Genomic DNA, 26,191 nt, shown 5'->3' on the forward strand with positions numbered 1-26,191 from the left:
GACCAGCGGGGGTTGGGGGGCAGGGCCTGGAGCGGGGGTCGGGGGGGGCAGACGCCCCCTGTCACAAAGCGGGAGGGGGGGAGCGGAGCTGTGTGTGTCGCGAGCGCCGCCCCGCGCTACATCTCTATGGTAAATGGCGGGGAAAAGCGGCTACGCGAGCTACGCTCCGCGATCCCACAATGCATTGGTGCGCCTCACACCCACGTGTCAGTGCCCGACGGTCATCGCCTGGCTCGGGGCACTTCCGGTTACGCCCCTTCCGCTTCCGTGTGACAGTCGGCGGGGGGGGGAGAGACGCGATGCGCCGGCGCGCCAACCGGAGCTGGCCTGCCTCGCTCCTTTGCGCATGCGGCGCTGAAGGGAGGCTCGGGGGAAGCCTGGGCGCCTGCGCAGCTGGGGAGACGGGCGGGTGGCCCGGAGGGGAGCTGGTCCTTGCGCGCTTGCGCAGTGTGCGCCTGGCTGTGGTGGGGGGGGCGTGAGGAGCTCGGAGGCGCTTGGTGAGTAGCAAGGTGCACTTGGGGGTGGGCCCGGATGGGCCCCCCGCCGTGCTGGGGCTGGCTCCGCCCTCCTGCCCCCCCGGGAGCGGCCCCCCCCACCCTCCCGACCCTGCTGGGGGGCGGGGCTCCTGTGGGGAGCTGGCTGGGGGGGAGCTGGTGGAAGCCGGGGGGAGGGAGCCGGCTGGGGCGGGGGGGGGAGGGAGTCAGGAGGGGGGGGCTGCGAGGAGGGAGCTGAGTCGGGGAGGGAGCCGGCTGGGGTGGGGGGGGGGCACTGGCGGGGGATATTGGTTATTGAAACTGCCATGGGACGCCTGTTCCCCAGACGAGCTGTTTCTGACAGCAGCTGCGGGCCTGGGGCTTTCTTTGGGTCGGGTTTAAATAACGACTGGCAGCTGAGTCTGTTTTCTTGAAAGCAAAAGCCAGGGTGGAAGCTCTGATGCACATTTCCTGTCTTGCACCCATCACCCTTAGGCTTTGCCTACACCCCAAAGGTGTGCCGCTTTAACTATATCCCTGTAGCGAAATCGGTACAGCCACCTATTGTGGGTGTAGTTATACCAGTATAAATATGCTTATGCCATTGCAGCTTAATCTTATATGGGGAGGGGAATAAGCTATACCAATAGAAGCATATTTATAGCAGTATAACTGTATCCCCACTACGTATATGTATTAGTATAACTACAGTATTGGCCCAGAAATCACATCCCTAACCAACACAGTTATACCAGTACAAAAACTGTGAGCAAGCTTTAAGCCATGTCTAAACTCGGAGTTGAAGTGAGCTGTAGCTCACGAAAGCTTATGCTCTAATAAATTTGTTAGTCTCTAAGGAGCCACAAGTACTCCTTTTCTTTTTGCGAATACAGACTAACACGGCTGCTACTCTGAAACTTTACTGGGATACTATACCAGCAAAGCACTCCTAGTGTGACACAGCTTATACTGGCAAAGCACATTTTTTACTGATCTAGCTTATTCCACGTACCCTCAAATAAAACCAGTAAATGTGCAGTTATGCCAGTATAATTGTATCTGTCTTAGGGCTTCTTCCAGTACACTGGTCAAGGATCACATTTCTGTCCAACATAGCTATTCTGGCAGAAGTCTATAGCGTAGACATGGCCTTTGAAAAAAGTATATCTCTGCAGGAGTTCCTGGGAATTGGTGATAGCCTTATATTCTTAAATTTGATTAAAAACAAGGGTGGCTATCTTGTATTGAAATAGCAGAGGTGACTCTGATGGTAGGATTTGAAACCTTCCTGAAGGCTAGAAAGTTTGGTCCGTCTTTGCAGTTGCAAACTAGTGCAGGCCTCTGTGGGTAAGTTCTGTGTAAGAGTAATAATGATACTTTGCATTTCTTAACATTTTCCATGCAAGGATCTCAAAGTAAGAGAGAGAAAAGCCCCTTTGAAGAAGTTGGGGAGGAGATTTTCATTAACCCCCCCTCCCCCCCCCACAGACACATTCACTCACACAAGATTTAGGGAAGTTGCTAAATTTATGGATGATCGGTTCTGTAAAATGATCTGATGTGCCATCTGATTTATTAGACTGGCCCCAAGTTTGGTTTCAGGAAGGAGGAGAAGTTGTGGGTTAATAGTTACTCACCTGAACTGTCCATGGAGAATTGATAGGTAGTGGTACTAAAGATTTTGATTGGGATATCTGTTTTGTTTTTTTTTTCTTTGGTTGTGGAGGAGAATCTAATCATTTTCAGTAGTTTCCAGCTGGCAGGCACAGAAATAGTTGTGAATCTTTCAGGTGACTTGTTCTGTGTGCTAAGCACCCAGTGTCCTTGTAAAGACACTTTCCATCTAAGACTTTAAATATATTTTGATCACTTGCCGTGTTACATGGCTGTTATATGGATCAGGGTTTTCTGCTTCAGGACACGCTATTCTAAGTTTAAGGAAGGATAGAAACTTTTTCCTCCCAGTAAATGAGCCCTACTGGTGCCTGCATTTATACAGTTGTGAAATGATTTAACAAAGCCCATTTATTTAATTTCTTTGGACATACATTCATTTAATTCCATTCAGTGTGAGACTGATCAGAGTTTCTCTGTGCTGAGAAACAGGTAGTGTTTATGTGGGTGGGAGAATCTTGTTGATTGAATAACTTAATGAATTGTATGATGTTGGTTTCTAATTAAACTAGATGGGGTTAAGGTTCATTGGCTATGGGTATGTGGGGAAACTTGTCCTGTTGCCACACACAGAATCATAGAAGATCAGGGTTGGAAGGGACCTCAGGAGGTATCTAGTCCAACCCCCTTGCTCAAAGCAGGACCAATCCCCAATTTTTGCCTCGATCCCTAAATGGCCCCCTCAAGGATTGAACTCACAACCCTGGGTTTAGCAGGCCAATGCTCAAACCACTGAGCTATCCCTCCTCTCTCATGCTGTGTCTATCTTATGTGGATAGAGGATTTCAGTCCCCAGGACTCTCAAGCACTAAAATCACACATGGAATAGTAGAATGACTATTATCCAGCAAACAGGCTCATCTCCATATGGTGATAAGTGTCTTGTGGAACCTTTTTAATGTCCATCTGGGCAGAAGGGTTTTCCATTTAGTGTTTCATGGTCAAATTGGTCCTTGTGCTACACCAATGATGTCAGTTGTCATTGATGCGTGTGATCCCAAGTCATGGTATGAGCTTGACATAAGACCTTATTCCCATTTCCCTCCCACTTTTGAGGTCAGCAGTGATAGCTTGTCCCACTCAGTTCTGATCTGTTCTTTTCAGGTGACTAATATTTTGATCCGGTGTCTCATTGAAATTTAGACTCTGCAAAGTTTAATTGAATCTTTACCCGCTCCCCTGCTAACTGAGCCCAATCACTTGTTCAAAACGTCTTCTGACTCTGCACTAAGTTTCTTTTATTGTTAACCTGGTCAAATTACATAGGAGCCAAAAATATCCGGAGCATGGTAGCAAGTTAGTGCACTGGCAGAGAACTGGCAGTGCGGTATCTCTGAATTCTTTTCCAGGCTCTGATATTAATGTTGGGCAAATCATGTTGCCTCTTGGGCTCAGTTTCCCCTCTCTGAAATAGTGGTTTGTATATGCTCTGAGTAGGGGGCTGTGCTAGATATTCAAGTGCTCAGTGTCTTCTATCTTGACCGGCATGTCACTTAAATGACCCACATCACCGTAGTATCTGGGCGCCTCACAGTCATTCTTGTTTAGTCTCACAGCACCCTTGTGAGGCAGGCAGTGCTATTATCCCCATTTCACAGGTGGGAAACTGAGGCAGAGATGAAATGACTTGCCCAGGCTCACACGGAGTCTCTGGCAGAACTGGGAATTGTAGGCTAGCGCCCTAACCAGTGGACCATCCTTCTCCTCTGTATGGATAGCTGTATTTTACTTAGTAGAATCTCACCGTTTGCCCTGTTGCTCATTACATTGAACCATTTTTTTTTCTGTAGATTTTTTTTTTTTTTTAATTAAGAGAAATCAGAGCAAAAAGTTCTGACGGGGAGACAAAATGGCAGACAAGAGGCGTCTGGCATACTCCATCATCCAGTTTCTACATGACCAGCTGCAGAACGGGGGTCTCTCTCCCGATGCCCAGGAGAGCTTGGAAGGTAAGTGGGTGGGTGTCCTTCCCTGTTCATGCCTTCTAGAGCAGTGCTGCTTGACCTCTGCTCCATGGCTCTTGGGGGACCCTAGCAGATCAGTTCTTACTATCTGCCTCCCGTTCAGCTGTGCAGTTCCTGTGGTGCTGTAGTCCCTAAGCCTTCGTAATTGACGAAGTGAAATCTTGCCCTATGTAAACTCGTAGTGAGAAGGCACCCAAAATGTTAAGCAGCCAGACAAGAGAAGAACTTTCCTGCTAGCCTCTTCCAGGAGAAGCACAGGCGAACCCAGGAAAGGAGAATGAATATATATATATATATATGTGTGTGTGTGTGTGTGTGTGTGTGTATATATATATATATATATATATATATATATATATATATATATATATATATATATATATATATATGGCAATTGAAATTTACACTCCTCCATAGTCTGAGACTTGCCACATTGGGTCTTAGATAAGGGCTTATCTGTGGTGGGGCAATGCGTACTATGGAAGTGTGATTTCTAAAATGCACGAATGTGTTGGGCGTTAATAGGTCCGTGTAGAACCTGCAGGTATGCACTGAGTGTTTCCTAGTGTGCTTTAATGTATTTGGTGCTCACCAGCAAGATATACATGGACCAATTAATGCACAACACATTAGTGCGCTTTAGAAATCACACCCCATGGTGCACATTATCCCACTGTGTAGACAAAGCCCTAAGCCTCAAAAAGCTCTGCAAGACTGAGAGATCAGGGAGCTTCTGAGAGTACAATGCAGTGCTAAAAATAAATGCCTTATACTTGTTGGAAGCTTTCTAACCCTGATGTTAAGAACCTTCCCAGTGGGGGACCCTGGGTATTACAGACTCTATGGGAGGGCTGTGCAGCGATGGGAGCATATGACCCCTCACCCAAATGCAGCGCACACACAGACTATTTGAAAGAGAGGGTGCTGCTAGAGCCAGGAGAGGGAGTGACCATTGTAGGCAAAGGAGAAGTAGAGAAGGTTCCTTGAAACATGGAAAAGTTATTTCAAGTGCAGAGTGCTGTGTACGTAAAGATACAAGATAGAGGGACTCTGTGAGGCTGAACTCTTCCAGCATGTCCTTAGGTCTGCTCGTAATGTACCATCCTTGACCCGGGACGGGGAATGTTGGTGGGGAATGACATGTGAAAGAGAGGGGGCAGGAGCCAGTGTTGGAAGAGTTGCCTATTTTGTTTTGTCTCTCTGGTATTGCCAGTGTATAGCCAGAGAGGCTACAGCAAGCAGCTCAAAGAGCTAGGAAGGAGTAATTAACCCCCTGCATTTAACATTAAAAAAAAATACAAACGATAATTCAGCACTTCAGATGCTGCGTATCCTTGCAGGAATGTAGATCTGCTTTGCCATCTGTGGGCTACATTGATTTTTTTCCTCCCTAAAGTCATCTGAGACTATGGGGAGGTTGCCCTTGTGACTCACTTTAGAAGCTCTGTCCTTGGAGCCAAGGTTTGCACAGCTCTGTTAAGTGTGTTGGGAAAACACTGGCATGTTAGCATGTGCCAGCTTCAGCAAGATAATGTTCATTCAAGCACCTGCCTGCCCCTGTAGCCAAAGGACTGCTGCAGTCTTCTGATGCTTTAGAAAGTGCATTGTGCTCAACAACTAATGGCTTGTGCATGAGGTTTCAGATGCTCTAACATGGTGTTATCCTTGATGTAAGGAAAGATGGTCTTTTGTGGCTAAGGTACTGGACTGGGATCCAGGAGATTTGGGTTCAATTCTTAGCCCTGTCGCAGACTCCCAAGTTACTAAATCTCTCTGTGCCTCAGTTTCTCCATTTATAAAATTGGGATCATTCTTTCAGAGATGTTGTAGGGATAAATTCATTTGTTTCTGAGGCTGTGAGATACTGCAAGGATGGGGCCATATAAATACCTAGCTAGAAATGTTTTGCTTACACAACCGCAACTCCTTTAGGGTTACTTTTGTGTTCATATATCTTGTAAACTTTGCAATTCTCTTTATTTCTAAATGGGGGATTTTCTCTTGTGGTTCCACATTTCTCTTCCTATTAGCAACCTGTCCTAAAATAACTTTGCCCTTTTAAATGATTTCTTTGTCATACTTTTGCTTCCATAACTCCTTTCATTGAAGGGCCCCTCCCTAAACACTTTAGCAAACATTAATTCTTGCAATATCCTTGAAAGGTACTTAATGTCCCTATTTTACAGATGGGGAAACAGGCAGAGAGGTGAAATGATTTGCCCTAGGTCTCTCTCACGCCTATTAGCAGATCTGGGAATAAATCCCCATAGTCCTAGGTGCTCTCAGCTGTTCCACACTACCACTCTGTAGCTGGATTTGAGATTAGGCCCCAAATATGTAATCTGCTTCATATAAACTTATATTTCTGGTATCTTCATAAATTCAAACTCCACTGGAGGGAGGGAATGACACAAACAAGTGTTTAGAGGATGTGGGGAATGTTAACCACCTTTCTTCCCACCCAGTTGCAATCCAATGCCTGGAGACTGCTTTTGGAGTATCCATGGAAGATCAAGATCTGGTTGTGTCTCAAACTCTCCCTGAAATTTTTGAAGCTGCTACAGAAAAGGTTTGTGTCCTGCAGATTTCTCTGATCTACTAATGAAAATTGTTGTCTAAGCGCAAAGTATTTATTAATAATATTCGCAAAAAGAACAGGAGTACTTGTGGCTCCTTAGAGACTAACACATTTATTTGAGCATGAGCTTTCGTGAGCTACAGCTCGCTTCATCGGATGCTCACGAAAGCTTATGCTTATGCTCAAAGTCTCTAAGGTGCCACAAGTCCTCCTTTTCTTTTTGCGAATACAGACTAACATGGCTGCTACTCTAAAACCTGTCAATAATATTATAGACCTAAGATTTCAACTAAAACAGAGGAAAGCTATCCAGTATGCTTAATTTCACAGCTGTGTCTCCCTGTTGGGGAGTCAAAAGCTGGAAGCATTTAACTCCTAAAGATGAAGTGTCAGGAAAATTGGAGCATTGGTTTATAGTAATTGCCGATGATAAAGCATAGCTTTCTTATTCTTTGATATTATAAGGAGCCTCATTATGTCAGAACAAATTCTGAGCCAGTCATCCCCTCGGAAGAAGACATAGCTGAAGCTGAAAGACTTAAGACTGAAGGTAACCACATATGGGGCTGTGCATTGACAGGGGAAGGATAACATGATATATACAGCATAGGCAACTAACAACGAAGGAGACAGGCAGGCTTAACTCAAAGTATCTGAAGGTCTATGCCGCAAGAAGGAAGAGGAATTGTGCAAGGTGATGTAATTAGGAGCAGTGGGATGGAGTTAAGAATGGGTTCATCTCTGTATACCCATGGAGAGTCAGAGAATGGCCACCTGTGTGGGCAATTCACCAGTTTTCATGCCTTTGTCCTGCTAGTCCCCCATAGTGCTGCTAAAGCAGAAGGGTGTTGGAATGTTGTTCAGACGGTATGTACAGGAACTGCTTCCACCCCCCGAACGGCAGCACCTTCTGCATGGGCAGCTCTTCAGTAGAACACAGCAGCTCCCAAGCAGGTGGGGCAGAATCCTACATTCAGCTAAAACTGCAGAAGTGTATTTAGGTGGCAGAACGTAGTGACTCCAGTTGGAATCTAGCTAGGAGACCCGGTTAGTGTTCGTTCTGATCATTGCATCCTGGAAAAGAACGTGTTGAGTGGAACATGGCACAGATGCGCACTGTTTTCTTCTCGACTGTAACCCCATTTTCCCTGCAATGTTAAGACCGCATGCTCATCCTGGAAAAAAGTGAAACTCTCCCCACTCTGCAGCACCCCTAGTGGCCAGTGAGAGCAGAGCGGCCTGGCTCAATGAATCTGTGGATGGAGACTGAAAGCTGTTATGGTGATTGTGGGCTTGAAAGATGCTGAAGGAAAATTAATGAGGGAGCCGGCAGGATCCCTTCTGAAATGGCCGTAGTTAGCTTGGAACCCCCATAATGCCAAAAGGCCCACAGTTTCCTTGCTGGAGACTTCTCCCTGCACTGTTTGCTGAGCAAAATTGAGACCCCAGCCCATTGCTCTAATTGCTTCATCTGTTTGACTTGTTATAGAGACCATTGTTTTTCCATTTAGGTAATGAGCAAATGAAGGCAGAAAACTTTGAAGGTGCTGTGTCTTTCTACGCAAAAGCAATTGAATTAAATCCATCAAATGCAGTATATTTTTGCAACAGGTACTGACATTTAACTCTTTCTCTGCAGGTTTTTATATTCAAGTTCTTATATTTTGAGCCTTGCCTCATTTTTCATTGTTTATGGAACAATGGTCAGACTCCTGATTTGAACCTTATCAGACTGTTCTTAATTTATTCTTTGTCCTTTATCTTTTGTAAACTTGTGCTGATGTGTTTTCCTTTAACTTCCGCCTGCCTTATGGCACTGGCATTTCTAAGTAGGGCTGTTTTCCATATCCCTGTCCTGTTAAGCACTTGGTGAGATATATGGATACCAAGTAACGCGTCTGACTCTGCTCCAATATCCCTTTCTAACTGAGGCAGACAGCACAGATTTGGAAAGATTGTGTTGATAATGATTGAAGGACTGGTTTTCAAGGAATTCAACATGCAGTTGTGTGCACAAAATGCAAGAAAACTATAGGTCTGATCTAATGTTCATTGAAATCAATGGAAAGACACCCATTCACTTGGCTCAGAGCCTGACCACTCAACTTATACTTAGTTACCGTGTTTGCATGTATACAAATGGCCATGCAAGTAACCTATTATTATTAGCCTCGATGCATGTCCAACTTTTTGAAAAATCATTTCATAAGCTGGCTTGCCCTCCTGAATTTTGCATGTATCATGTGACCATTGAGGGCTTGAGCTTATGAGGTGCTGAGTACCTTCAATAGAAGTTGAGGCATGAACAAGCATATTCCAGTATTTATATATATATTTTTTTGCCTCCACCTGTGTGTGTGTGGGGGGGAACATAAATGTTATGACCTGAGAAATCAAGGCATAGAGCTGTGATATCTTGTACTAAGAGATCAAATTCCATCCTGAAAAATACCAGTTTGAACAGATCTACAAACTACTAGACACATCTCCTTCGCTCATCAGCCAATTCTGAGGCAGCGCAGGGGTGGAGCCATGCTCCATGGTATGTTTGGGACGGAAAATGGAGGATGGTAGTGCATTCCCCTGAAACTACAGGGGGAGCTTAGGATGACAGTAAGTTGTTACCCAAGTTAGAATCTGAGCTGAAGTGAGGTTTTAATTTTAAACCTTCCCTTGGGCACGGAAGAGGGAGCATGAAGGGTGACTTTGATTGGCATATTCAGACCCAATAAACTTCCTGTGGTTTGCTTTCTCCATTCTTTCTAGGGCTGCTGCTTACAGTAAACTAGGAAACTATGCTGGAGCAGTCAGAGACTGTGAAAGAGCTATAGGAATTGATCCGAACTACAGCAAAGCTTATGGCAGAATGGGGTAGGTATTGGCAATGGCTTTTTTATTAAGATGTCTTAAAAATGAATGGCAAGTCCTGTGGCAATGATACTGGTAGTGGTGCTCTACTCCAGAATGCTAACTAGGCAATATCCAGTGCTTAATGGTCTGTGGATCTTGAAAAAATCCACAAATTGGTATCTAACCTTCTATAATGGTTCTTCATTTTATTTCCTCTGTCAATAGCTTAGCCCTCTCTAGTTTAAACAAACACGCAGAAGCTGTCGTTTACTATAAAAAAGCCCTGGAGTTGGATTCAGACAACGAAACGTACAAATCAAACCTTAAAATAGCCGAACAGAAAATGAAAGAAACCCCTAGTCCAGTAAGTTCTTTCCCATCCTGTTTGAGGGCCAAGCCAAGAATTATGCTCGGGTGCGGGGTTGGGGGGAGAAAAAGAAATGTCTTCATTGTGCTACTTTAAAGTGTTACTGGCCAGCTCTAACTGTTACATTAATGTCTCCCAGGGACATTTTTAACTTGGGTTAAGTCTGGAATATAGGTGTAACATATAAGGTGGTGATGGTGGAGAGGAGTAGGGCAAAAGGCAGTTTTATAACACAGTTAAAACGCAGTTAGAATAATTTCCCTGCAATGCTGTGAACCCAAACACAGCAGCTTATCAGGAAAATGCCTAGAAAGAATGAAACTAAAAAGCGGAGTTTCGCGGCCCTAAATAACGTTTACTCTCTTATTGCACTTCAACTCTGAAACTCTTTGTGTTCATTAGTTCCTACCAATAAGAAGGAAGGAGTTCTTTGAAGTATGTTTTCTTATCTTGATGGCCTTTTAAAAAGGGATAAACTTAAGAGGGAAAAATATCCTTGATCACACTCAGTTTTCAGGCCAGAGTATTTAGGGCTTGACTGATTCTCATTTCCACTAAGGGCCCTTTGGGCTTTAGTGTAAATGAGAATTTGGCCCTTATGGCCAGGGTATAAATGAAGAACCTTAAGCAACAGTCACTCTTAACTTTGTTTAGGTTTAAATCACAAATCTGTGTACAGAATGGTTCACAGCTGTAGCGAGGTTCTGGTTAAAGCCGTACACCTTTAGGTTAATTGCAGCATCCTGCGAGCTGCTTTGGAGGCAGGTAGATGTCATTATTGTGCTTGACTAAATTTTTATTTGGTTTCCTCCTTGCAGACTGGAGGCACAGGAGGATTTGATTTAGCTGGATTGCTGAATAACCCGGGCTTCATGAGCATGGTAAATTTGCACACATTAGATCACAGCCAGCTTGCATCTTGTCTATGTATTTGGATGTAAGGAACTAAATGTATTGATACGTGACCTTGGGAGTTCAGACATTTCATTAGCAGATACGTTTTCATTTCATTCGTCAAAGGATTGCTTTGAGGAGACTGAATTAAAGCTAAAGAGCCAGTTACTTACTCACAGGCTTTTCAGTGTGAGATGTGAGGACATGATTAGAGGCTCCCTGCTCTGCATTATCAGCCCTGTCTTGTGTGTTGTACTGTGTTCCTCTTTTCGCTACTCTTCCTGTTAATATAGCTTAGTGTTTCTGCCCTCACTTTGTGTATTGAATGGCACGACATCTGTATATCCATGCAGGCGCTTCTTAAATAGGATAAAGAAAAGGAGTACTTGTGGCACCTTAGAGACTAACAAATTTATTTGAGCATAAGCTTTCGTGAGCTACAGCTCACTTCATCGGATGCATTTGGTGGATTTTCCACCACATGCATCTGATGAAGTGAGCTGTAGCTCACGAAAGCTTATGCTCAAATAAATTTTAGTCTCTAAGGTGCCACAAGTACTCATTTTCTTTTTGCGAATACAGACTAACAAGGCTGCTACTCTGAAACCTTAAATAGGATGTAATCTTTTTCTTTTTAAATAGGCATCTAACCTCATGAACAATCCACAAGTACAACAGCTGTAAGTTCGATACCGTCTCGTATTTCTTCTTTGAATCATTCATTTGACGTTGTGCATTGGTTGGCTGTTGGGGTATGGCTGAAGTGAGGTTCTGGTGGGTTCTGGGCTCATAAACATGTATGAAGGCATTTAAAGCAACACGTTATTTTGTTCTGTGTCCCTGTTGTAATCCTTATGGCTTGACATGCTAAGGACCTGTGAGGTAAAGATGTGCAGAAAGGGGAGGGAAGGTGGCTTGGAGTTGCCACACTGAACTGGGGCTTGGGAAGTCCGGGTTTGATTCATGGCTCTGCCATAAATTTCCTGCATCACTGGTGAGTCACTTCACGTCTGTCTCATTCCTCGTCTATAAAATGGGGATACTTCCCTGTGTTACGGGAGGGCTGTGAGCACAAATTCCTGAATGTTTGTGAGGTGCTCACATACTATCAGGCCATAAAATACATAGATAAGCCGGGTGACTTCTATTTATCCCACAATTGCAGTTAGAAATGGGGCACTCTCATGCCATCCTGGGGATGCTATAATTATTCTGACTTCCTGATCCCATTGGCTTGGTTCACAAGCCAAAGATCTGGTGGCACCATCTCCAGTTGGTTCTTTCTTCCATTGTCATTTTGAATAGAGGCTCTGCAGTTGGAACAGAACTGCCAGTTTTGTTGACGACGCGAAAGGCAGGATAGGCTCCAGCTTGCACACCCTTAGACCCTCTTTTTTAAATGAGTTGAAACACTTTTGGCCTTCCAGTGTCCCTAGATCTGACTTGAAGACACAGAGTGAACAGATCTCTTAATACAGTAGAACCTCCTGTATAAAGCATGCCCGCGGGAGGCAGAATCTTCACAATTTGCAAGACAACAATAGCAGATACTGTAGCAAGGCCCATTATTACTAAGATCTTTACAATATCTATACTACAGCCCATTTGCTATTGTGCTGTTGATAACATACATTAAATTTAAAATGAAACTGCAGCTGATGAAATTAATAAACAAAGGGTGAATTAGAGAGGTTCTACTGTATGTAGCTTTTTGACTGTCACTAGACCTTAAAGATCAGAAGGCAAGCGGCAGGGGTTTCAGTAAGATTCTCCTGAATGTCTGTCTGACCAAGCATTCAGCAGTAGAACTGAGGGAGGGAGGGATGGGATTACGTTTAATCCCATGAGAAACTGTGGCTCTTCACACTAATTGTAGGAGCACCTTAATTTAAATTTAATCCTAGCAAGCCAAAGCTTTTCCTCCTTAATCATGAAACTGACATGCTTTGTGCTGACTTTAATTTAAAAAAAAAAAAGTAACTTTTCCTTGCCGAAAAACTTGTAAGAAGTGAAATCTCCATCTCTCTTTTGTTCTGAGCAATAAATATTTCTTTTCAGAATGTCTGGGATGATTTCAGGTGGCCAGAACCCTATGGGAGCAGGAGGAGCCAGCCCTTCCCCTAACGACCTTGCCAGCCTTATCCAAGCGTACGTAGAATGACTTTCCTCCCCTCTTTGAATAGGCAATAGATGCATTTCAGTCGTCTTGATCAAAAGTCAAAGTTTCATTTATAACCAAGCATCTTCCACAAAATTCTCATCTTGCCCCCTGCCTTTCAGTAACATACCCCAGCTTCTTTTCTTAAATAGAACAGGGGTGGCTCTTGTGCCCTGGAGAACTCCGTATCCCCTGATCGCAGTGCTAGACTTCTCTGTGTTCCAAACTGACTTTAGGGTGATCCGTTAGTAAGTGTGAAAAATCGGGGCGGGGGGTAATAGGCACCTATATCAGAGAGAGCCCCAAATATTGGGACTGTCCCAATGTAATCGGGACATCTGGTCACCCTGCCTGACATGCGCGATGAGAAAAATTGATTAGATGTGTCGCTTTCTCTCCTTCAGAGGTCAGCAGTTTGCTCAGCAGATGCAGCAGCAGAATCCAGAGCTAATAGAACAGTTACGAAGTCAGATTAGGAGTCGAACCCCCAGTGCTAGCAACGAGGATCAGCAGGAATGAGAATACATGGTGAGTTCATAAGCTCTACATTATACAAGCCAGATTACTCAAGATCCGTCTTGTGTCCTTAGACAACTTACTTCACCCATTCTCTGTGTCTGTTTCCCTACTTGTAAAATGCGTGTGATAGCACCATACCTCAGAGAGGCACTGAGGATTAGTGATTGTAAATTGCTTTGAAGAATACTATAGAAGCACGAGATGCAATTTACATGTCCCTTGCTGGCCATCAAACAAATAAGTCTCATCTTATGTGCAAAGGAGTTATGAGAGGGGCAATTTAAAAAATAAAAATCACAAATATGTCTTGTCTTCCTGTCTTTGCAGCGGTACCCATGGGAATTCTTCACTATAAAAAACTGGAAACCATTTGTGTGTTGCCATTTCTCCAGTTGGAAAAGAGAGAAAATGGAAAACAAACCAGAAAAAAAAAAACTTTATACGACCTGCATGTTAAAGACCAGATTCTCATTTTCTTCCCCTAGTCCTTGCACCTGCCCCCAAATTCCTCTTTTCCCTCTGGAAGATCCAGCAAGCAGTAAACATGAACCAGCATCAATCATCTTTCTAGAACTCAGAAAATCAACCACATTGTTACCTGCTACGTTGGGGATTTTAATCTGTTTTCAAGGACAGCATTCTTCACTGTAAGAAGCCTACACCCTCCTGACCAGCTGCTTTAAAAGGAGTGAACAGCTCCATTCCCCTTCTTATATCTTTTCATCATGTTTAAGAGACACCAGTATTTAAATGCAATTAACCTATCGCAGTCACTGAATCTCCTTGCACCCAACAGCTGGGTGTCAAAAATCGCTTATGGTTACTGCATTTCTCATTCAGGGGCATAGCGATATTGCTGATACAGTTTCTACACAGGAGATTAAGGTGGTGGACATCTCTGAAGGTATTTGTGAATGTAAGTGTATTTTGGGGGGGGTTGCCTGGAGTAAGACCATTTTCTGTGACTCCTTCAAATTGAGCATTTTTGATACACTTTTTTCAGATCTCTTTTGCCAATAATGACACAATTTATCTAGTGTTTTAAAACAATCATGGTTCTGGCTTTGTCAGCTGTCCTCTCTGCGGTAGTTGGGGAGGGAGAAGATTTGACTTCTTTTATTTCAAGTTTTTAGAAGTGTTAGTTTTTATTGTCTCTTGCATGTGAGTGGTCGTGGAGATCAGGGCTTCTGTGATAGAGGTGGGAGTTGCAGATACCCATTTCAGAGGGGCTCGAGTTGCCGAATACATGGGAATGTGAGCTGGTGGAATATCCATAATATACTGACTGGTCACTAACTGAGCTGTGGGAATGGCAAAGAGTGCTTATGCCGCAGTGTATAAGGGACCCATGTAATTTACCAGAATAAATGTCCTGCATCTACCAGGACATCTAGTATTACCAAAATGATTCTGTAGTTCAGGTACCCAGTAGTGGACTGACTTCAAAATGTGTAAGTGAATCCACTGGAGATTTCACTAGTCAAGCTCAGAGGGACTTTATAAACCTGTGGTTCAAGCTAGAGTAACTCAAAGAGAGGAGGGGATGTGCGTGAAGTGTCATATTACCAGGTGCAAAAAATCATCTAGTTTAAAGTTTAGTAGGTGTAAGAGATTAAAAAGCCTGGGAGATGAGTGAGGGGCAGGAGGTGTGTCCAACTAAATAGGCTTTTGTTGTTTTTGATACCATCTGTAAACAGTTTTGTTTTTTTAAATACTCTAACTGTGGTCACTGTAACTTGTGGAGAATAAAATACTTCGATGCTCTCTTTGTCATCCCTTTTGACCAGAGGTGACCAAAACAACAAGGTCTATAAGGCACAGGGTGTGACTGGCTTGCCCAGTCTCTTCATAAGAATAATTAATTTGGGCCCCGGTCCTCAGATCAATAGCTTATGAGTGGACTATTGCACCTGTATGGAGCTCTGCTCGCTCCAGTGGGGTCTGCCCAGATTCAGCAATCCGCCCTGGTGCCAACACTTGCAGGATCGAGGTCTTGCTTCCACTGTGCAACAGTTACAACCAGAGAGAACCTACATGTGGTTTTTCTTTCCCCCTCACTACCCCTCTTCGCTGCTTGTTTTGCTCCTTTACGTGAAACTCTCTCCCTACATATTTCTAAGCAATTTGGCAAAGAGAAACCAGACAGTATCTTTTATAGTTAAATTGAAAATTAATAACAAGGGAGAGATGCCAGCTAAAATTCACAACCTACTTAGAAATCTGTCTCCATTTGTTACCAATTCTACCTGAGACTGATAAAATTTACATTTTTAAATATTCTGATTTCATTTTCATGTAACTTATTTACTATTGTATGTGGCTTAGCTTGGCTATTGAAAATTAGCTAGTCAGTTTCACTTCATTTATATGCAGCTTCTAATCAGTTTCACTCTGGGTGTCCTACATTGGCACTGAGCTGCAACCTTTGGGAGGCAATCCCTGTGGGGAATGTTGCTACTTTGAAATTAGCTAGTCCCATAGCAATTTTTTTTAAAAATCGGTGGAAATATATTTATTAAATGTTGCAAAAGCTGATTATTACTTAAACTCCTGGAAAATATTGGGCCTAAATTCTTCCCTTAAACTATTGCAGTTTAGCAGTCGTTTTTAGATGTATACGGAAGTGTTTTAAAGGGACACTATCAATTTAAAAATCAGACTTCTGTCTCGAGATTTTTATCAGTAATACCCAAGATTACTAGAAATGAAAGAGCTCAGTGAAACAAACAATGTCTTATTCTTGTTTCATTTTGTGTATTTGACAGCATTGTATAAAGACAGTTTTGTTGCTTTCCTTTTTAGAGTCCGTGTCCTTTGTTTAGGTGGGTCTTTCCCAAAGTAATGGGAGAAGAAACAATTTTAAAACCAGGAACATGAAATTGTAGAACCACAAAGCTTAGAGGCAGTTGTGGAGCTAGAGATTACTTTCAATTCAATATTTTTAAGCAACTAGGTTTCAGGCTGGTGACGTCCCTTTCGTGTGACTTGATGAGAGTAGAATATTTTCTGATGCTTTTTACAGTTTTTAAATAAAACCTCTTGCTGCAGCAAGGCAGGGCACATTGCAGCATGTTCTTGCGTGAGCAATGGTTGGGGTGTCTCATCCCTTTTCGAGGCTACTGAGATCACAATTTGAGAATCACACACCGGGGGCTGCACTCTGCTTTCATTTCCATTTTTTTTGAACGACTTTACTGCTTTGGCTCCTGGTCCTTCTTTCCCACCTGGGTTGTCCTGTCACCAGGTTTATTTTCTTATGTTTTTTTGAGGGTTACCCAAAGGATACTTTAAATTCAGTGTTGTAGTGTGTGCTGGATGTTGTTTTTACATGTGTGTAAAAAACACAATTTTTATTGTGGACTGTTCAAGAATGGCATGGCATTTTCAGACTGTTCTTAGGGCTTCAAACTTTCTCCCCCCATCTTCCCAGCAAAAAGAGACCACTTTATAGGAAAGGGCTGTGATTGGATGATCCAGTGTAGCATGTGGAAAACTACTAATATTTAGTCATGTCTAGCTCTCTGGAATACCTGCATCTACAGTCCATCTCACAAGCGGAAGGCATGCAACTCCTCTCATTGCGAGTACCCTGTGCAGAAAACTTTGTGCTTTGGTGAGGCTTTCATTTTATGTCCCCTGAGACCTTCTTTGGCTAGCAGTTCACATGCAGCACCTGCAGTGCTACATTTAAAACTAACTAATGCATTTACATGTTTTTATTTTAAAACACCCTACTATGTTAAAAAGATAAAACACCTAGAAAGTGAAACTGAGTGATGTCCTTGCAGTTTAAAACTTCAATGTGGGAGCCATTGGCTAACTCTTTCTCTTCTCCTTTTGGTGTGAATTTTTTTTTTAAACAATGGTTCACAGATACTGAAGGTTTTTGTTTTTTTTTTTTAACCTTCAGGTTTAAAAGTCTTTCTAAATGACAAAGGAGCTGGGTGAATGGTGTGTGTCTAACAAAAGTTTCCCTCGCAGTTGCATTCATAGCAGATGCCTCAATGGATACAGTGAGGTTCTCAGCCAGAGCCATGGCTTCCACCTCCATAACCAGACCCCATCAATTGCTCCCACCCTGGAAACAAACTGCTCTTTTCTGGCTTTGAAGTTACTTCTGTTTTCCTCACAAGCATGATTACTTTGCTCAGGTGCAAGAAAGATGTAGACCTACACAGCAGGCTTTGTCAGGCCTGACTATAACTTCGCTCCCAACAAGAAACAATGTCTGTGGTGGTCACCAGCTATGAAAACTACAAACTATGAAACTCAGCCCTTGGACAAAGTCCATCCCTTAAACTAGAGCTGTCCCAGGGAGAACTTGGACTCTCAATGTGAAACTTGAATCTTTTGGTTAAGGTGCTGCTATGCCTCTGTTTTCCACTCCTAGAGGTGAACTTCAGTAGTGAATATTGGTCTTAATTAATTCACCGATGCTTGGTAAGTTTGAGCCTGGTGAGGCTCTTAGAGAGAGAAATAAGTGCTCCATGATGTCCCTTGGCCCTGATCCTTGGTTGTGCTTTCTAAGTGCTAGAGTAATATAAACTAAATTCATGGAGCTATGATAACTATAAGTATCCTCCTCTTTTCCCCCAGTTCCCACCTTCCCACTGTCACCGCAGCCAGTCACTGAGCCCTCATGCACAAAAGGAGGCCAGATGTAAATAGGGGAAAGCAAAGGTTTCTTGTGGCTGAGTCATTTGGGAGCTGGCAAAGGGAAAAGTTGTGCTGGCTCTTTCCTCTCCACTGAGCAGCCCTGACAGATCAGCCCTGCTTCACCATTCATCCTACCTCCTTGTACCTTGGTGCAGCCTGTGCCTTCCTGTCTGTCTCACTCCTCTGCCTAGGGCTGTAAATATCTGTCCTCCCCAACCCCACCTTTGTGTATTCAGAGCCTTCTGTTTCACAAAGCCAGCTGCCTTTCATCTTCTTTGCAGATTTCCAATTAGCTTGAGAGGATTTCTTGCCCCCTGCCCCCAAAGCTCCTTTGCTTGAAAAAAGCAGGTTTGGTTTCTTCTCTACCTCCACCTCTCAGACTGGGAAATGCTGCTGTTTGTCCTGTTTGCTTTTCAGCTTTGCTACTATTACGTTTGTGTGTGCGCGTGTATGTGTGTCATCTGATGGAAATGATAGAAATGCTACTTGGTTCTTCTGTATGCAGGATCTTCTGTGTGGAGTTTGTGCTAGAAGCACAGCTGTTTGAGATGATGTGTGGTTGAAGGAATAGCGTCAATTTCTCCCCACCTTCTTGCACTCAATTCATGATCATTCCTGACTATATGTTTTCTTAGGGCTTAATACAGTCCGCATGGTAATGATGGGGCTTCCACTACCTCCCTTGCAGCTGTTCCACAGTTGAAAAGCTCTTCATTGGGAAAGTTTTCCTGGGTATTCAGCCTAAATGTTTTCCTTTATTTGTTCCTAGGTATGTGTACTTAATCTAGTCAAGTTAATCTAGTTAATTCCTCTCCCTCTTTTGTGTGTTTACACCCATCTAATACTGGCAGCTACATCCTGTCCCCCCCCTTACGATGTCCTGCAAAATGCATTTATTTTACATCCCATGGATTCTGATCTTCTTTCCAAACAAAATTCATTTGAAAAACAGCATCTTGTGCATCAAAATATTAGCTGTTACCTATAAGGCCAGGGGTTTGTGGGACTGTGAAGGCCCCCTCTGGTAGCCTGGCAGGTGCAAAACTGGTGCAGTGGGGTGGGAACTACCTAGGGTCACCCACCATCTCTTAAAGGTGTTTAACTGCTCCTTGCCTTGTGTATTTACAGCAGTTTTTCCAAAGGTTGGGAGAAGATTTAGTGCAGGTTGACATTTCCTAAGCTGTGGGTGAATGTCAGCCGGATTTCACCATAGTCCCTGTGCAACGGTTTGTGCGGTCAAGGGTGCAGAGCAAACTGCCTTTTCTATTTGAAAATGCAATAGTAGGACTCTTCCTGGGAGCAGAAATCCAGACCTTTAAGCTGGAAGGTGAGTCATGCCCTAAAGAGCACTTCTAGAGGGGGTATGTGGGGAAGCACTCCTTACCTCTCTTGACCATCCACCTACAATGCAGAGGGAGGAAGGTTCTTTGTTTAGAATTTTTTTTTTTAAGGGAGAGGACCTGGTTACTCCCCAGTGTGAATGAAGTCCTTCAACTTTTCAACAGGAGAGCAGCACAAGTGGTGGTGCTGGTTATCCTCATAGGCGCTACCTTCACCACTGTGTCTCCATCCTGAATTCCAGAGGTGTCACCTCAAGAACTGAGAGTTCAGTCTCTGTCTCCACCTCTCTGCTAAGACCATTAGCCAGGGAACCAGTCCACACCAGTTAGGGTGGTGTTTTTTTGTGATGTGGATGTTTGGCTGCTGTCCTGAGCGCCCCCTACCCAACTTGCGTCACATTCTATAGTTGCTATTTTCATTCACTCCCACTTTGTCTATTCTAATAACTGATGTAGGGTTAAAATGTTCCATATCCTCGTTGTGAACTACCTAGGCCCTGGTTGATGTATGCTGTTTTGGGAAACTTTGACTCTCCTCTAGCAAGGCAGTTGCTGAACTTTGCTGACAGCTTCTGCTCAAGTATTTTCTCTGTCAGAGCAGAGGCCTCTGTTGAAAGCTGCTGTTCTCACACTGATACCACCATTCTTCCGCTGCTCAAGCCTTGTTCATTGAGATTCCCTCAGAACTTGAGATGCTAGTTCAACCGGAGCCTTGCTGCAGGGGGCCTAATACTCGTCCTGTTTTGCAGTTAAGGAAACAAGCACAGGGTGCGGATGGGATTTGCTCATGGTCACTCAAGAAGTCCCTGCTGGAGCCAGAAGCAGAACCCAGGAATCCTCCCACTCCCCTAGGGCTGCTGGAACAAATTTTATAGTGGAGGTGCTGAAACTATAAGCCCTGTGTCTAATAGAAACCAATTCAAGCTCGGGGGCGTGGCAGCACCCTTAGTTCCACCACCTGTACCCTCCCCTGCTGAAACCACCAGCCCCATACACACAATACCACTTTCAGCACCAATTGCCCCTGGACAGTTCTGCAGCCTCTAGAGCAGGCACCGGAACCTTTCACAGCGGGCTCTTGTTTCTCCTCGGGCCCTCCTCAGGGACGCACCCCGTGGCCCGGGGGGGCGGGCATTTTCTTGGCATCATAGGCAGGCGAGGCCAGAGGCGCTGATTGACGTCCCCTTCGGCCAGTGAGCAAGGGCGGTTGCTCTCCTGGCGTCCCTAGCAGCCAATCACAGGTGAACGTCTCCGGAAAGGGTGGGACCTCAGGGTTTGGGGGTTGTCCGGGCGTGGAGCCGGCCAAGGATCCCGGAGGTAAGTGAGGAGGGACCGTCCCGGAACCCGGGGGCGCTGGGGGACCGAGGCCCTGGGGGAGGCAGGTGCGGGGGGGGGGCGTGGAGGGGAGGTCAGGTTGGGGGTGGGGGGCGTTGGGTGCCTGGCATGAGGCCCTGGGTGGAAGCCTGGGGACGGGTCATCAGAGGGGCGAGGAGCCCTGGGCCTCCTGGGAGTCAGAGCCAAGCGGGGGCGGGTGGCCAGGGAGTCACGGTGCTGGCTGAGCCTGGCGCCAGGGGCCAAGGGGCTAGTTTGGGGGGGGGGGGGAACAGGGGTCGTGCTGCCGCCTGGATGCAAAACGAGGCGACTTTATCCTGCTACGGCCCAGCTCTGTGAGGTGGGTGGGATTTTCTCCCACATCCCAAGGCTGGCAGGGCCGTACTTTGGGGGGGGGGGGGCAGTGTGATGGTGCAGTGACCCAACAATACTATGCTCTGGGGAGGCAGCAAAGCTCGGTGGAGCGTAGCCCCGCCCCCGCAAATGAGGGACTAGCCGCAGCGGCGAGAAAATGCAGCTGCGGTTCCAACCCTCGTGTCTTGGGTCAGCATTTTTGATTCCCTAGGAACGCAGGAGCTACCGTCCTCTGTCAGAAGGCTGTTCAATCTAAATTTGCTGTGCCCAGTCCAATTTGATAGGGTCGTTGTATGACTTACAGGCCTTAATAACCTTCCCAAATATTTTCAGGGATCCCAACATGGTCTTGTTTATATGACAACATAGCAGGATCAAAACGTCATATCGACTTTGTCCTGGAGATCAAAGGATTTACAAAGGGCAGACTTGGTTCGTCAGTGTCCCTTTTTTCAAGTCATTAAAACATGACTTTGGCATTAAAACAGTCTTTGGGTCTGGTACAATGTTATAATGCAACAATTTTGTTCCAGGAGAAATTATCTACGAAATGGTAATTTCCCTCTGCTATTAGAACCATGCAGCTCAGAAAGGAAAACACTGCCACCCCCTCAAGGAAATATGTAGCCCCAAGGTTTTTTTTTGTTTTCAATCTCATTTGCTGGTCCAGTAACCAGGTATCCAATTATCTACCTTGTCCATCATTGCTTTGAGCATCAGCATGGCTCTAAACATTTTGTCTTTGTTCATTAGAGTGAAATATATTGTGGTTCAGACTGCAGAGTGCTCCTGGCCATATGGAACTCTTTACCTTTGTGTCACAGCAGTAAGAATCTCTCAACATGCCATTGATTTGACTTTGTAAATTAATTCGGTGTAATAGCTAAGGGAAATGGGCGAGAATCTTAGCTGTACTTCTGCCTAATTTCTAGATCTCGAGGGAAACATCATTGATGATAGTAGACCTGTAAAAATGTTTAATCTTAATTTAACCTATTTCTTCTTTTAAAGCGCTTTGTGGAATACAAATTGCACCCTGGCTGCATATGCCATATGGGGGAAAAACTTTTATGTTTCATGTAAATTGTTTATAATGATCCAGGGATCTTGAGTTTTACATCTTTGTCTTTTGTGAAGCTACCATCTGTTTGTTCTTTCACCCACTCTGTTGTTGTTCTGTATGAGAAAATAAACACTGAATTTCTGCCAAGGGTTTCCCTTTAAAGGAGCATACTACAGATGGTTTAGGCTTAGTTTAGGTTTTTGCTAAACAAAAGTAATCTTATTTCAAAACCTAATAATATACATGATTTCAGGATTGTTTATTCATTTAATTTAAAACTGGCTTTTAAAATAATTCAGCCATTCACCTGCAGAATTGGCCGCCCAAACATTGCAGCAGGATTTTCAGCCCAACCATAGCAACATTGCAATTTGGGCGTAAGAAACTGAAACTGACCCAGCTAAGTGAAATTTAAAAACAAAACCACATAAATGGTGAAAGTGGATTTTAAAAAGTGTAATTTCAACAACATAAGTTACCCATACCATAGGTGAAGTAATATTCTTCCAAGGTGGCTTGAATTAAAGCCCTAATCCTGCAGTTGGATTTTGATGGGTGCAAAGTTCTGCCCATGTGGATCCGATTGCAGGATTGATACCTACATTCTCTGTGTCTTACTGAGTCTGGATCTCTCAGATTGTGCCTTAAAAATGGAGGCTGTCTCTATTTAGTACGAAAGATCCAGTGGTGCTTTTTACAGGATTATGAGTTTGCCCTGTGCCCTAACTTGGAAAATTTCCCTTTTCTCTGCCTACCTCCTTATCCCCATTTGTGCATGCTAGCTGTTTGGTTCTCTCCACTCTAGAGATGGCTGCATTTTAGTGGTGAGTGACGTAATTCCTGTATATAGACTGAAATGCAAGTTTGGGATAAAAGGTGCTCTATCACATACTATATTTATTTACATAGGAAAATATCATTTGTCTTGCTCCTTTCCACAGCTAGCGAGCTCAGGAGCATGATTCTCTGGACACTTGTTTTTGCTGTTTAAATGCCAATGTAACAATTAAAGTAACTATTTGAAAGACACCAGCAAACTCACTTTTCAGAGTCCCTGGCAGGGGACATTCTTCAGGGAGACAAGATGAATATCAAGCAGTCAAAGTTCTGTGTCTGCTGGGGGTCTTTTTCCTCATGCTGCTCGGGTCCCTCCTGCCTGTCAAGATTATAGAAGCAGATTATGAGAAAACTCATCGCTCCAGAAAGGTCATTGCCCTCTGCAATTCCTTCGGAGGAGGGGTCTTCCTGGCCACCTGCTTCAACGCCTTGCTCCCCGCCGTACGAGAAAAGGTAGCTATGCGCAAACTCGTTGGGGTTTTGTTTTGCAGCTGTAATGACTCCAGATAGTTCCATCTGTTCTGTCGTGGGGATTTGGGAGAGTCCTCTGCTTTCAGATGATATTGCTTTGAAGATGTTGTCCGATATGATAATAGTGCCACAGGCCAGGGCTTCCCAGGGTCTTCAGGAAGCTACCACTTTATCAGACTAAACCCTCTGCTCTGCAAGCTGGTGCCACATAGGGGCTTTTCCTAATCCCAGTGTTACAAGGGCACATGCCTGGGCTACCCTTAACCCCAGACTCATCATTGTGAGACTAGGCAGTGCCAGCTTCATTGCATATTAAAGTGTATACCATTAAACAGAAGCCATGGGAACCCCAGGAAGAAGGCTGATCCTTAAAGCAAGATGGAAGATCCTAGAGACCCGGTAACACAAGCCTGATGTACCCTGGCAGATGCCCGTGGTTGGGAACCTGCTGTGGTTCCAGCCTTTACGTTGAAAACGTTTAAAGCTTAGAGAGGACTCCCCCATGTCATTTTGAATGGTGAATGATGCAGCCAGTTTCACTGCAGATTCCTTTTCCTTTGTTCCAGCTTCAAGAAGTTCTCAAGCTTGGGAAGGTGACCACAGACTACCCCCTGGCCGAGACCATCATGCTGGTGGGCTTCTTTATGACTGTCTTTGTGGAGCAGCTCATCCTGACCTTTCGGAAGGAGAAGCCTTCCTTCATCGACCTGGAGACCTTCAATGCCGGCTCAGATGTCGGGAGCGACTCAGAATACGAGAGCCCCTTCATAGCATCTTCCAGAGGGCGCACGCTTTACCATGAGCATGGCCATCACTCTCACAGCCATGGCTTGAATGTTCAAGAGCTTTCCCAATCCAGCCCCTTGCGGCTCTTCAGCCTGGTGTTTGCCTTGTCTGCCCACTCCATCTTTGAGGGCTTGGCCCTGGGCCTACAGGAGGAAGGAAACAAAGTCATGAGTCTGTTCCTGGGCGTGGCCATCCATGAGACACTGGTGGCTGTGGCGCTGGGCATCAGCATGGCCAAGATCTCATTAACACTGAAGGACGCTGCCAAGCTAGCACTTACGGTGAGTTTGATGATTCCTTTGGGCATTGGGATTGGCATGGGCATTGAGAGCGCCCAGAACTTGGCCAGCAGTGTGGCTTCTGTGCTCTTACAGGGCATTGCTGCTGGAACTTTCTTGTTCGTCACCTTCTTTGAGATCCTGGCAAAGGAACTGGAAGATAAGAATGATCGCTTGCTGAAGGTCCTCTTCCTGGTCATGGGCTACACGACCTTGGCGTTGCTCGTCTTTTTCAAGTGGTGAAGGCTGGAGTGATGGACAGTAAACCCCGATTCCTCCCTGTTGTAAATGGTGCCGAGAACAAGACCACTTTCCAGCCACTGAGGAACATCACAGTCTGGGGCGTGTTTACATGTTTACTTTGGCAAAGGGAGAATTGTTCCCTAGGGGTGCACAGAAAATAAGATTGGGGAGTGTCCAGAAAGAGGTTTCATGTGGCATTGGAGCAATGGGTTGGGGCGGAGATTGCTGGAGGTCATGGTGAAGTAGCTAGTTGTAACATTACCTCCGAAGGGATCTTGTCAGCTGTGCATTCGGCTGTTTGTCTAGCGATCCCACCCCACAGCACAGGGTAACCTGACTTTATATTCTGTTGCTCCTGCCTTCAGTCTCTGGGCTCCAAGGAGGTGAAAAGTAACGGAGAAATCAAATTGAAAGCAGGCTGGGATAATAGATCGCAAAACAGCACTAAGCTGCTTGTGCCAGTTTAGTTTTGAGAAGAAACCTGGTTGGTGTTGTTAACTGCCAAAAATATCAACTGTTCTGGGATACAACAAATGTCTTTTAGGTGAGATTTGAGCCAGGATCCTCTGCTGGCAGAAATTCCTTTAACCCACAAAAGATCCGTTGCGTCAGTATTGTTCCTGAGAGATTAATCAAAGAAACAGGCCAGAGTCCTTTTTACCCCCACGTGTCATGTTCCATCACTGTTGTCTGGCCCTTCATTGCACAGTCACCGATGTGAATCTCTAGGAGTTCGGGTAACGATCACTTTGAAAAACTTAGCGTTAAAATCCAAAATCCTTTCCAAAGCATCCAGGGAGCTCTGGCCTCATGGTCTTGAATGTGTAACAAACGGATATTTGCAATTTCCAGAACACAGAGTTAGGGCATTTCAATTGTCTGAGGTGGATTTTGATTTGTGGGGGGCTCACCCTTGGATGGATCCAAAATGACACTCCCAAAGCCATGTCTTTTTTGTGTTAACGTGTTTTCTTCTCTGGCACATCTGTCCCATATGGTGACTGACAAGGACTAACTGATGGTGTCTGGCAACCAATATTTTAATTGCTACAGAACACCAAAGTTAATTAATCTTACTTGGAATATCTGGGGAGGGGCTAATTTTAGGCCTCAGATGACCCCAGTTAGCAAGAGCCAGTTAAAATACAGTTTGACGTGATGTGCCAATTTGGTTCCCAAATACAGAATTGCTGGCAGGTGGCATAGTAAACATTCTCTCTCTCTCGTAGCTAGCCACTGCATGGAGATTTGCCTCCAGTGCAGCAGTCACAACCTACCCTGCTGCTTCTATTGCTCGCCCTTCATTCTGGCCTCTTCAGGGCTTTGATGGCAAGACAGCCATAATCACAGGTTT

The 26,191-nt window shown here is 44.7% G+C and overlaps 2 protein-coding genes across 4 annotated transcripts; both read left to right on the plus strand.

Annotated features, from left to right (window-relative positions):
- The first annotated feature begins 244 nt into the window (after positions 1-244).
- SGTA (small glutamine rich tetratricopeptide repeat co-chaperone alpha) lies at positions 245-15,241 on the plus strand. Its single transcript, XM_038384236.2, has 12 exons — positions 245-497; positions 3,938-4,096; positions 6,577-6,680; positions 7,155-7,239; positions 8,201-8,300; positions 9,456-9,560; positions 9,765-9,903; positions 10,725-10,787; positions 11,443-11,480; positions 12,859-12,948; positions 13,363-13,486; positions 13,805-15,241. The coding sequence occupies exons 2-11, from the start codon at positions 3,997-3,999 to the stop codon at positions 13,475-13,477; spliced, it is 939 nt and encodes a 312-aa protein (XP_038240164.1). The 5' UTR covers positions 245-497; positions 3,938-3,996; the 3' UTR covers positions 13,478-13,486; positions 13,805-15,241.
- A 5,478-nt stretch (positions 15,242-20,719) lies between these two features.
- On the plus strand, positions 20,720-25,497 carry SLC39A3 (solute carrier family 39 member 3). Of its 3 annotated transcripts, none has more exons than XM_043502812.1 (3): positions 20,720-20,790; positions 23,164-23,512; positions 24,097-25,497. In XM_043502812.1, the coding sequence occupies exons 2-3, from the start codon at positions 23,357-23,359 to the stop codon at positions 24,835-24,837; spliced, it is 897 nt and encodes a 298-aa protein (XP_043358747.1). In that variant the 5' UTR covers positions 20,720-20,790; positions 23,164-23,356; the 3' UTR covers positions 24,838-25,497. The 3 variants fall into 3 exon arrangements, with proteins under 3 accessions (XP_043358747.1, XP_043358749.1, XP_043358748.1); XM_043502814.1 differs by having other exon boundaries at positions 20,738-20,790; positions 21,693-23,512; XM_043502813.1 differs by lacking the exon at positions 20,720-20,790 and adding an exon at positions 21,032-23,046.
- Positions 25,498-26,191: the final 694 nt, after the last annotated feature.

The sequence above is a fragment of the Dermochelys coriacea genome, chromosome 25, assembly GCF_009764565.3.
Source record: "Dermochelys coriacea isolate rDerCor1 chromosome 25, rDerCor1.pri.v4, whole genome shotgun sequence".
NCBI classification, from domain to species: domain Eukaryota; kingdom Metazoa; phylum Chordata; order Testudines; family Dermochelyidae; genus Dermochelys; species Dermochelys coriacea.

What these genes read in the sequence shown, in the direction of transcription:
- SGTA (XM_038384236.2), top strand. Translation starts at nt 3,997, where the DNA reads ATGGCAGACAAGAGGCGTCTGGCATACTCCATCATCCAGTTTCTACAT. An exon ending in GCAGTATATTTTTGCAACAG is followed by an intron (nt 8,301 to 9,455) that starts GTACTGACATTT and finishes CATTCTTTCTAG; the next exon opens with GGCTGCTGCTTACAGTAAAC. An exon ending in AATCCACAAGTACAACAGCT is followed by an intron (nt 11,481 to 12,858) that starts GTAAGTTCGATA and finishes ATTTCTTTTCAG; the next exon opens with AATGTCTGGGATGATTTCAG.
- SLC39A3 (XM_043502812.1), top strand. Translation starts at nt 23,357, where the DNA reads ATGCTGCTCGGGTCCCTCCTGCCTGTCAAGATTATAGAAGCAGATTAT. An exon ending in TCCCCGCCGTACGAGAAAAG is followed by an intron (nt 23,513 to 24,096) that starts GTAGCTATGCGC and finishes CCTTTGTTCCAG; the next exon opens with CTTCAAGAAGTTCTCAAGCT.